General features: G+C 31.0%; 1 protein-coding gene across 3 annotated transcripts in view; it reads left to right on the top strand.

Annotated features, from left to right (window-relative positions):
* Positions 1–11,580, top strand: part of LOC126738119 (YLP motif-containing protein 1-like) — a 50,682-nt gene extending 39,102 nt beyond the window's left edge. For 2 of the 3 annotated variants that reach the window (XM_050443285.1, XM_050443284.1), the window contains exons 10-12: positions 8,582–8,633; positions 9,654–9,769; positions 11,158–11,580. In XM_050443285.1, the coding sequence (XP_050299242.1) occupies positions 8,582–8,633; positions 9,654–9,769; positions 11,158–11,313 (324 nt within the window). In that variant the 3' untranslated portion in view covers positions 11,314–11,580. The remainder of the gene's footprint in view (positions 1–8,581; positions 8,634–9,653; positions 9,770–11,157) is intronic. The other variant, XM_050443286.1, reaches the window with a different exon arrangement.
* The last annotated feature ends 782 nt before the right edge of the window (positions 11,581–12,362 follow it).

Raw genomic sequence — 12,362 nt, 5'->3', positions numbered from 1 at the left:
ATTATTTTATTATCTCGATATCTGTAGGACTTTTATTACATTTTTTTTTTGAGAAATCAACTTGTTTCGTAACAGCGCATATGTGGTTAAAATTTTTCGGATAAGTTGTGAAACACCCTGTATATTTAACTGATGTTCTTAAATCTAATTATTATTATAACAATTTATGCCTATTTTTGAGCTACATCTACAGCTGTTTCCAAAAAAGTTTTAATTTGTAAGACGAAAATTTACCTATATTAAATTTAGAATGCCTTTCAGTAAAAATACACTTAGTACCAAATAACATTTAAATCTCACGATTTTAGAGCAGAAAGCATTGAGGGAAAAAGATAATTATAATACAAAATTTATTATCAAAATTTAAAGTATTGTTGCGCAGCCAGTCGATTCTGTATTCTTAATTTTTCTTAAATAATTTAACTGTTCCATTTTTTCAAGATTACTTCATTTATTGTTTTCCTTGATAAACGGAGAAGAATTTTCTGAAATGTGGCTTTCTATGGTATCATTGGAAAGTATTTCTCAACGGGTTTAAAATGGATTCCCTTTTTTATTTAAGATTTTAGAGGTCTATCTCACCCTGCCCAAGGGGTTGCAGATAAGAGTGAGATAATATGCTTGCTTTTGTTTCCCCTTCGTCTTATAGAAACTGATATCAGCATTTCTTAATTCAGTTTTCGTCCTTATATAGAGCCATTTGAAGTTTTTAATTGTCACCCTGTATAATAATATTTAAACCTTTATTAGCATGTTTAGCCATTATATTTGTAATTTTTGTATCATTAAGGCTCTAGGTTTGAAAAATATTGCTAAGGTAATGACTGAATAAAAAACACTTTAAATTACGAATAAAAAATTAAATTCAACATTGTGCATAACATTTTCTTAAAAATATTATGACGCATTAGCGTAAACTCCGGGTATGAATGAGTCGTGCGCTAAACACAGCCCTGTGAAATGCATCCTGAAAACAAGCCAACGTGTTTGATTGTAGCGATCCAGTGTTAACTTAGAGAATTAAAACTATGGTTTATATCCAAAAAATAGATACCGTCATTACAAATTTAAAAAATCTATAACTTTCTGTTACTCAAAATTATTTGAAGCTCATTTCAAATGTATAGTACTATTGTTCACAATCAGAATTTTTTAATTAAAAGAGATAGTTGTTTTGCCAATGTGGCTTCTTCAGAAAAAAAAAAGCTATACAAAATTTGTCACTTTTTTTTTAATTTGGAGAAAAACTTATTAATTAAAATTAAAAATAGTAAAAATAAATTATGTGTTTTTTCCTAAAGACAATTTTTACCATTATTTAAATATTATAATTTATTTTTATCGACTCATTACACAAACAAATAACTTATAATATGGTGACGTGCTTTTTCTTTTCTAACCTGTTGCCTTCTATCACGAATCGTGGGTCGCCTTTTGAATTGTGTCTGGTCTTCGTCATTTAGTTCTATCGATGCTACCTCTACCTGCAGAAAATGAATTACGCATGCATTTAAAGAGTGACCATATTATAGTACCTATGATTTTGACATCTTTCCTTTAACTTTTTTTTTGAGAAATATATACTTCTTTATACAATACAAAAAAAGTGAAACAAAATACAATGTAAAAATTATCGCTAAGCGTATTTTAATACCCACCTAAAATGCTGTAATATATATTATTCAAAACTCGCACTGGTATCTATTAACTTCTTCCTTAAACTTTAGTTGATTGAAAATACAGTGTTCTGTATACAGGGTGTCAATTTGAAAACTTCTCACGCCTATTATCTCTAAACGGGTTAGGTTTTTATAAAATCGCTAGTACACGACAATTTTATTATCGAGGGGGAACAATTTTTAAGTAGCAATCACTTTGCTGCTTTCAACCCCCTACCCCCCAGAACCTGCCTCTCGAAAATCTTAAATGGCAATAGGGGTGGAATGATGAAGGTTGAAGAACTTTTTATTCTTTACATTTTGGCACCTTATTTTTTAATTTTGAGTGTTGCATTGCCAAGTTAGGGTTTAAACATTGTAAATTACTTATTATTAGACATTTTTCCTGTAAGATTTGTATTGGAACATGTTTTTTGAGGTTAGTTAATTGTTTTAATTATTTTACTAACCTATTGACTTACTTGTTTTTTGAAATGACCATAAAGAGAACTTTCCTACCAGTCAATGTTATTAGGTGTTTAAATTAGTAAAAATTTATTACGATAATTTGTGTGTTATTATTAGTAACTATGATATACCCGCTTAGGCAAAGAATTAAAATGATTTTTGTTTATGGGGAGCGAGGAAGATGCACAAGAAGAACGGCAGAAGTTCTTAATAACAGAAATCCTAATTTTAATGTAAGTCACAGAACATTTTAGACTTAGTAGAAAAATCTACTGAACCAAGTTCAGTTGGAAACAAAAAAAAGGTAAATCGGCGTGTTTTAAACGAAGATGCTCAAGTCGAGATTTTGGGGACATTCGTTGCAGAACCCACCAATTCTCTCCGTATAGTAGCACTTTTAACTGGAATATTACATGAAACTGTACGAAAAGCATTAAAGTTACATAAATATCATTTGTACAAGAAGCAAATTTTACAGGAACTTTACGAGGATGATTTTGATAGGAGAATAGAGTCTTGCGAAACTGTCCAACTTATCAAACACTCGTGAAATTAAGGTAACCAACATTTGCTTTAGTGGTTAATTTACATTTTTCCTAAACGGCCATGTCAATAAACAGAGTGATCGATATTGGAGTGACGACAATCCCCACATTTTTAGAGAGAACGCTACACAGTGCCACAAAAAATTAATTTTTCAAAATTCGGTATTCTCGGAAATGCTATTATAGGATCGTTGTTTATTGAACAAAACTTAACTGGTGAATTCTACTTACACCTACTTGAAGATGTAATTGATCCTTTAATATACACTTAACTGGAAAATCAAGTTGGTGGTAACATTTTGCAAGAAAACGAACTTCACGAAGATTGAGCTCCGCCGCATTTTTTTCGGCCAGTGCGAGAGTGGTTGAATAACAGACTATAACTTTCTAACCAATGGATTGGTAGAAGGGGACCGATAGAATAGCTTGCTAGATCACCAGACTTGGCACGCTGTTAGATTTTTTTATGGGGCATATAAAAACGGTTGTTTACAGAACTCAGCCCTATAATATCGACGATTTAAAAAGAATTACAGGGGCATGTAGGGCGCTTCCAGAAATGGTATTTCAAAATGTTCGGAAAGAATTTGAGAATAGACTTTATTTTTGTTTGGAGAACACTTTGAACCCCATTAAACTAAACGTGTTAATAAAATAAATTTTAAGTGTGCCTTTGTAAAGAGCAACTTTTTTAGCCATAATTGTAACGACTATGCAGAAGTTTAATAAAAATAATATTAACCTAAAAAAAATGTTTGGATAAGTTTACAGCTAAAATTATTTAATAAAATTGACGTGTCCTAGCGATTTTATAAAAACCTAACCCGTTTCGAGACATTTGACATCAAATTGACACCCTGTATATTAAATGGTCATCTTTGGTGTTTAGATTTTTTACTATTTGTACTTGGCTGTTTAGACTTTTAATAAGGTGACTGCAACATGATGGCTACAGCACACAAGAATTCTGTATCTTTTGAATTTTAAATTTGTTGAATTCTGTCATAAATGAACAAATAGAATATTGAGATACAATCCAAGGTTTCCTACCTGACTGCTCCAATCTATTTCAGAGTTGTTAGTTTTAAGTCTTACAGCTATGGCAGTAGGGATGCACAAAATCAAGACTATTATATTGCAAAATAACAGTATGCTAAAAAGCTCGAACAACAACTCTTACAAAGAGCTATGATAGAAATAAATTTTGTTAAAGGCCAGCAGTCATGTGAAATATTTAACATTTAGTAAATTCAAGGTTATATCACGTTATATAGCAGTGTAGTACCTTTATATTACATACCTACTTCAAAACGGGAAACTCACAAGTGCAAAGCACATGAATATCGGAAGAAATTATTTTTAGGTACCCTAGCAATAGCATTCCCTGTTAGTTGTGTCAAACGAATGAAATCGGTAAGTCCCTGACTTGTGTGCTGGTTCCATGAATGGTAAGTTGACACAGATAACTGTCAACAAATCGCCATTACGCAGGGATGGGCTTGATTTATAAAATTGAATATCATTTAACGTATTATCTTTCTCATATAGAATTTAGTTTGCATTTCAATTTAAAAGAAAAATAAAATACATCGAGTCTTGAATTCAAAATATCGACATTTTCGATGCATCGATGTACATCGACTAGTCTGCATCTCAATCACTATTATTAATAAGATTTAAAGCAGTGAATAATTCATCAGGATGAAAAATATATTTGTAAATCGTCTGCATTCATATGGTAAGGGCAGTGTTTTGTATACTGAACCGATTCTGAGCTAAAATTTGTTTGCTTTAGTGACTTTAGTCATATCAATGAGTACTATGGGCAACGCTGACCATTGTGAAACGACTATACCTTGTTACTTATTATTTTTGATAGAGCAGTTGTACAGCTGTGATTAGCTCTAACATTTGATAACGCCGGAGAAAGTAAGGATTTGACACGGACGGTATTTTTACTATAAAAGAAATATCCGATCGTTCGACTTTGATTGTATCATGAAGACCTTGAATTGTATCATGTCATTGAAGTAAAAGAATAACAAGTAAAAGGTAGATACTATCTAATATTATTTTAAATATGATTGTAAACCAGAAAGTGGCAGAAAGAATTAAATATTATACAGGGTGTTTTAGAACTATGGGATCAAACTTCTGGGGGTTGTTCAGTGCAACAGAAGAATCCATTAATTTTTACGTTTTGTACATGATACCATAACAACAATTGTTTAAAATCAACGCTTAAAATTTTATAGCTTACAATTTTTAAACATTTATTGCTAATGGAAAACTTTACCAATCAAGAATTGGCGGATATGCATTTGGCATACGGAGCAACAAACTGCAATGCACGAGCAGCATCGCGGTTGTTTCATGAACGTTATCCCGAACACAAAAAGTTTATTGCGGTTCATCGGCGGCTCGCTGAGATAGGCATGTTTAAGACCAAGATGCATGATACTGATGTTGCTCGAACCGTAAGAACGGTCGAATTTGAAGAAGAGGTGCTTCAGCGAGTTGCCGATGAACCATCAAATAGCACACGTGACGTCGCTAAGAATATGAATACGAGTAACGCTTCTGTCTGGCGGGTACTACACGAGCAACAACTCCATCCTTACCAAAGTTCAAGGTATGACTGCAGCCGATTATCATCCTAGAGTTCAATTTTGTCGATGGCTTCTGGATCACATCATTGCACAACCAAATTTTTTACGATATTTTTTGTGGACCGATGAAGCCTCTTTCACAAGAGACGGTATTTTTAATAGTAGGAATAGCCATGTTTGGGACGAAGAAAATCCTTATGCAATTTTTCCAAGAAAACATCAGAATCGTTGGTCTGTCAACGTATGGGCAGGCACTGTTGATGATTATTTAATTGGGCCATACCTTCTACCGAAACGGTTAACAAGACCTATTTATCTGCGTTTCTTGGAGGAGTTTCTTCAAGAAGTTCTGCCAGAACTCTTTGAGAATGTTCCACTAAACGTTAGACAGCAAATGTGGTTTCAGCATGATGGAGCGCCGGCTCACTTTGCTTTACTAGTACGCGAGTATTTGGCTCAGCGGTTTGGGCACCGTTGGATTGCCAGAGGTGGAGCAGTTTTTTGGCCTCCTAGGTCACCCGATTTAACGTCGCTCGATTTTTTCTTGTGGGGACATGTAAAGTCTTTAGTCTACGAAACTCCAGTAGAATCAGAGCTAGACTTAATTGGACGAATAACAGCAGCCTTTGAAATCATTCAAAACGAGGATCAAATTGTTAGTGTAGTCCGCCGAAATCATGTGCGGCGTTTAAATCGGTGTATTGAGGTTTGAGGAAGATCCTATTTAGGTAATTAATATTTTTTCTAAATTTAAACGCGTCTTAGGGCCGTAGTGGCGTAGTGACACATTTTCGGACATGGGTTCCTATACTCAAATGAATTCTACTGTTGCACTGAACAACCCCTAGAAGTTTGATCCCATAGTTCTGAAACACCCTGTATATTTATATAATTAAATATATCTTTGTAATTATTAATTTAAAATGAAAAATTGGATTTTTGTATACTTCGGTGGATTTCTTCGTGCGGCGTCACATATATATATTTAAATATTTAAGGGAGGGTTGCCCTCCTTTGCTTCATCTGACGAGCCGTGATGCTACGTTTAGTAATACCTTTCGTTATTAAATTTAATATCAGGTCCATAAGTAATTCTTAAAAACAAAAATTTACTTGAGGTATATTAGATTTATTTGCATACCCAGGATCCTAAAATTTTACTATAGGTAAAAATGTTGACCCCGTGACCATCATTTTTTCTTTTCAATAGGTATGCAATTTTTTAATGGAAATAAGGAAAAACAATTTATTGACTAAAATTTTTTTCGATACTCGCCATGTCACTCTATTCTATGAGATAATATTTTCCGTTACTTTAAAGTTATTTAGTGATATGCAATAGTTATTGTGTCTTAATGAAAATATGTACATTAACAAAATTGTGTTGGATTCGAATAATGTTTTTTTTATGTAATTAGTTGCTTCACTAATTATTCAACCCGTTATAAATAATAATTTTTAAAGTAAAAAAATATTAGAACATTGTCTATTTGTTAAGCTTGAAACTCGCATAATAATTAATAACTTTCTCTAGTAGGGTGACAATGGAATTTGTTTTTCGATCAAATTGTTAATATCGTCAAAATATGTCTAATGATTCCCCCTTAATAAGGTATTATCAATGCATTCAGTATTATTGTGAAATGAATTCAATAAAGTTAACTAAAGATAGTGAATTCCTCGTATATTGATAATTTTAACACGGCAATTTTTAAGAAGAACTTCGGCAGTTTTTATTTTTTAACTCATTTTCAGTTACAATTTAGCCGAGTAGTATTTTTTACTTTTTAGTTAGTTATCTAACTTTTATGGAACTATTTTTTTACAGTAAAGGTATCCTAAGCTACTTTCTTTTATACTTTCCTACTACATCATCAGCCATCCGATTCAAACTTATTACATGAATATAAAAGTTACATGAATATAAAGTAACGGTATTTTGAAATTCGAAGGATGCAGCAGTTCGTTTATAATTTGCCACTTGTTTGTGTAATTTTTGACGTCCGTAAAAATTATACTTATTTTTAAGGCAGTCACATTTGAGTTTAAAGTCACATTCGGGTAGTAGAAGTCACATTTAGGAATAGGACGCTTTTCGGTATTGATATGAGTGATAATGAAAAAACATTTAGCGTAAAATTCTTTTTTTATTCTCCAAACTTTATATTAAAAAAAAAATCGAAGAAAGATTTATTTGTCTAATATGACGAATATGAACTGATTTTACTTCTTATTATTTTATTTAAAATATTTTAATTGAATAAAATTAATAACTGCCCCTGTGTGTATTTTTGCGATCCAGTGGTAATTCTAGAGAAGGAATTATTAAGTGGGGTCAAAATAAAACCAAATCCAAAAATGTTGACGTTTCGAGTCTTTATAAGGTTATCCTCAGGAGGCTACAAAGAATTACCAGTGATTATAATTATGAATGTAACTAGGATTTTTTTCTCTGGTAATTAACTACTACAAAAAAAAATAAAAACAAAAGATAAAATACAAATAAAATAAAATACATAAAGTATAGATACATTGCCAGAGTAACTAAATAGACATTTACAAAAATGCTTTTGTTTTTGTTATTCCCATAATTTCTTGTCTAAAATGAAAAAACCTGTATTTTCTTTAATTTATAATCATACCAATTTTACATTTATAGAAATATTAGTAGTTTATAAGAACTTTATAAAAAACGTTGGTTATTGTGTCGATATACTTATTTTGGTTGTTTCATAAACGAAAATTTAAGGAATAAAGTTTTTTTTAATTATTTTTTTTCTATATATAGAGCACATATTCCATAATTAAACTTAATTTTTCAATTACAATAATATATGCCTCCTGTTGCGCGAAACAATAATATGATTTAGCCTAGCTTATTGATTAAATGGTTCTACTTTTTTGTTTTTATTTCACATTAATAATAAATAATATACAGTGCGATACGTAAAAACTTCCTCCCTGTCTTAATTAGGACTTATTATTTCTAATGTATTCATTCTTTAACATGTTGTTCTCCAATGTTGTAACACCAATGTATTTTAGAAATTGGTGACAACAGAACCACTCCACTTTCCAATCCAGTCCATTTTACCTACATTTCATCCGAATAAATAACTTAAAAATTAAGAGATGGGGAAGATTTTTTTACGTTCGAATTGTATATTTGTGTTAATAGTATCTTGGTAAGAGATCGAAAATTACTTTTTAATGAATGTACTAATCATTTTTTCCACAGCAAAAGATTGAATTTTGGTAGGTGTTTAGCAGATGTGCAATAATATTAATTTACCCTCCACAGGAACGGTTTTCAAGCAAATGGGATACATTTGACTGTTCTTTAAATAATCTTGGTAAGTATTTTCATTCATTTTTTATTGTTTAACTGATATTTTAAAACATTAATCACTCCATTATTTGGTAAAAGGTTTGGTGGCTCAATGATGATGGACTTATTAGAAATTGATGGAGTTTTAATGTGGTATACGATAATTTTCTTTTTTAAGTGTATTCCATTGTCACTTTACAAGGGTCGTCAATACAATTTACTATTTTTTATCTATTTTCTGTCTGGTTTTAAATATTGCATTATTATTTCTTACTTTTAACAAAAATATATAACTTTTAGTTACATTTACAATTTTTTTATAATTGTTTTTATTAATGATAACATCAATTCTTAAATATACAAGAAACTAAAACGATATTAGATTATCAAAATTTATATTTTATCGATGTTGCGAATTCTATAAGATCAAAACGCAAACGATACAAAGAACTCAAATAAAAAATATGATATGTATGCATCAAGATTTAAAGATTAAATGTAATATAACCTTTTTTGATTTAGTCCTTCATTGTATGTATAATAAACTCATAGTTTTTGTGAGATGCGAAAAATCAGGTCTTTATATTGTAAATACATTTTGAAATAATAAAAACACATTTTTACAAATTTTCTAAATTTTTATAAATAGAAACTATAGCAGACATTTTTACAAACGTATTGTTTTAGTTTTTTCCACTATTTTAAAGACATAAGAGATAACATTACAAACTAAAAGGAAATAGTTTAAAAATAAAATTATGTAAAACGGTTCTTGTTTCACCGTTTTTCTGTTTCTTAGAATTTCCAAGATGCCAATGCATGCAACCCCAATTTAGGAAAACTGTATCCTATCCTGTATGCCTCTATTTTTGTTTATTTACTATTAAGGTATAAGCGTCGATACCGGTAGCAATATCTAAATAAAATTGTCGATTTATAAAAACAATACTCTGTATTACAAAAACCAGACTTCAAGTATTTTTTCTTCCTTATCAAGAAATATTTGCCATTTTAAACATTTTCACATTGATGGTTTTCTTTGCAGCACGACTCGACGGCGTCAGCAAACCACTTCGCCCCTCCGCAACAATGGCAGAATACCTCCAATTGGACGACGAGTGGGAGGAACCAACCAAATCATCGAAACCAGGGCAGAAGAGGGTAAGTTTCTTTTCAAAGGTAGTAAATATATAGAATTTTTCAAATTTAAGGGTTCTGACTGTTCTTGCAAAAAGATTTGATACAGGGTGCGTACGGTTGTTACAATAAGCCGCATAAAAAGTAACAAATAGCAGTAACAAAACCCATATCCACATCTTTAATAATAACGCAATATAATAATAATACAACTATTAAAAACCGGGCATACTCTACATCCATTTCACGTTTTTTTTTCCAGTGAAATTTCCAAAGAAAATATATGTATAGGGAAACTTTAATATTAACTTTATATTTAAAAGAAAATTAAAACTGACTGTACAATTTTCTAGCTTTTAAAGTTTACTTAAGTCATCACTGGAAAAAAAAGCTTGTACACGTGCTGAATTTTACCTGGTATTCTCACAAGATGTTTTATATGGTATTGCGCAGAATTTTATATACTATTGTGGTATATACAATCATCACTTAGCGGAAAGTAATCAATTTTTTATATTCTGTTGCTCACGAAAACTGAGAATCCCATAACAATAGCCACATACCAATCCGTATTTTTCTGAATATAATTGGTAGTAGTAGAATTTTTATTTGTACAAAACTTTTACTATTTAAAAATTAATTAATATATTGACTGTTTTAAGAGCAGCAAAGCATTTGATGATGTAACTAAGTGGTGGTTGTAGACAGAGGTGCGACTATGAATGTACCGGACCCACAGCTGCTTTGATTTGAAAGAGTTTTAGAAGAGTTCTTAAATACTTTTGTAATACTTAACCAATGGATATAATTTCTAATGTAAAAGACACACTGATATTGAGGCTACAATACAACAAATAACACGCATTTTACTTTGTTTGTTGTTTGTTTTATTTCCTTAAAATCTGTCCAAATTGATTATATTTCCAGAATTGCACTTGGGATAAAATAAGGGACCTTAGACTATCAACAGTATTTGCCAAATACAGCATATTGGGTTACACTTTTTTTAAGTGCGTTTTTAATTTCCTTTGTAATTGTATTTTTTTTTTAAATCTATGTTTCTGTGGCCTAGAAACATTTAGATTTAGATCCATTTTACACCAACTTAGACATTTTAACATTGTAAGTGCTTATTTACTGCATTTATGATAGCAGTCGTTTTTTGGCTGCATTTCAGCCAATTCTGCATTTTTGATGATTCTTTTAATTTTTAAAAATTCAGTCTCTGAAAACACTTTTTCCATACCGGTTACAATAGACTTGGAATCTTTTTCTTCATTTTCATATTTGACATTAATTACACATAGAATACTAAATTTATCATATTGCCCTTGTTTTCCCATCTCTTTTTGTGTTTCAATTTTATTTTTATTCCGCATTACATCAATAATCGTAGAATTTGAATATTGTAGGTTCGGTGGGCCGACTTGGAAGAACAGAAACAACAGAAGAAGATGAAGGCTTTAGGATTTGTCGTGGGTCACACGGACTGGGACAGGATGATGGACACCACCATGGGTCAAAGCGCACTCACTCAAACAAAGTATATTGAGAGAAGATTTAAATAACGCGTTTATAATTGTAAGCCACTATATTTTATTAGATTCATAGACTTCTTTTTTGACAGTTTGGTTAAGGCAGCGATTTGCACCTACTTAAGAGATTGAGTTTAGGGTGTAAATTGATCGTAATTATCTTATTGTTACGTGCTTCAAATATATATTCGTCTATTATAGAGAACTAGGACGTTTCATAAAAAATATTATAATTGATTTATGTGCAGTATCTGTTTTACGTTTATTACCCGGAAAAATATAAAAATGGTAAACCATAAATCAGTGTTTTTATCCAATTTTTATTTAAATTTCTTATAATTGAGTATGTGCGTTTCAAAGCATCAACCCAAATCAATTTTCGGAGAATATTGTCAAAACTAAAACCATAAATTAATCTTACTTAAAAAATAGTAAATAGCATAAGAATAAAATGAAAGCGTGATATGATCCGCTTCCATGTAAGAGGAAAAACGGTGTATTTTTTTATTTTCCTCGCATTTAGGCATATTTTCCACGAGGATTATAATTATAACAAAAGGACAATTTTATGAAAAACATAAGTTTTTTAAATAGAATAACTTTATATTATTCAATTTTTTGGATTCTATGGTCAATTAAACTAAGTATTTTCTATTAAATGGAAGTTTACAGGCCCATAGGATTCAAACATCTATAGATTTATAAATTAATGAGGAAGGTTTTACTTAACAGATTTAAACGTTTGGGTCCAACGTAGGAAATCGTTTACTGCAATTGAAGTTAAATTGTGAAGTCCATAACAAGATAGTCCTATACTTGGAACCTTTGTTGTGACACTCAAATTACGAGACAGTTTTAGCACTATCCAAAACTCTTTAATTTTACGCTCGACACTTGTTATCATCTTCGAGAGAATAATAAAACTGAGTTTTATCAAGTGTAAACCAACTACTATTCTGCAGACAACCAGCATTCTGCTCATGTGTGAAGTGCATTAGTTCTTGCAGTAGTGGTCTCTAGGTTGTGTCCTGACAGTAGAGGTCTCCAGGTGGTGGAAATATCAACACTGGGCTGGCTGAAGA

This window comes from Anthonomus grandis, chromosome 7 (genome assembly GCF_022605725.1).
Source record: "Anthonomus grandis grandis chromosome 7, icAntGran1.3, whole genome shotgun sequence".
NCBI classification, from domain to species: Eukaryota; Metazoa; Arthropoda; class Insecta; order Coleoptera; family Curculionidae; genus Anthonomus; species Anthonomus grandis.
Note: the sequence above shows the minus strand (reverse complement) of the source record. Positions and strands in the feature narration are given on the sequence as shown.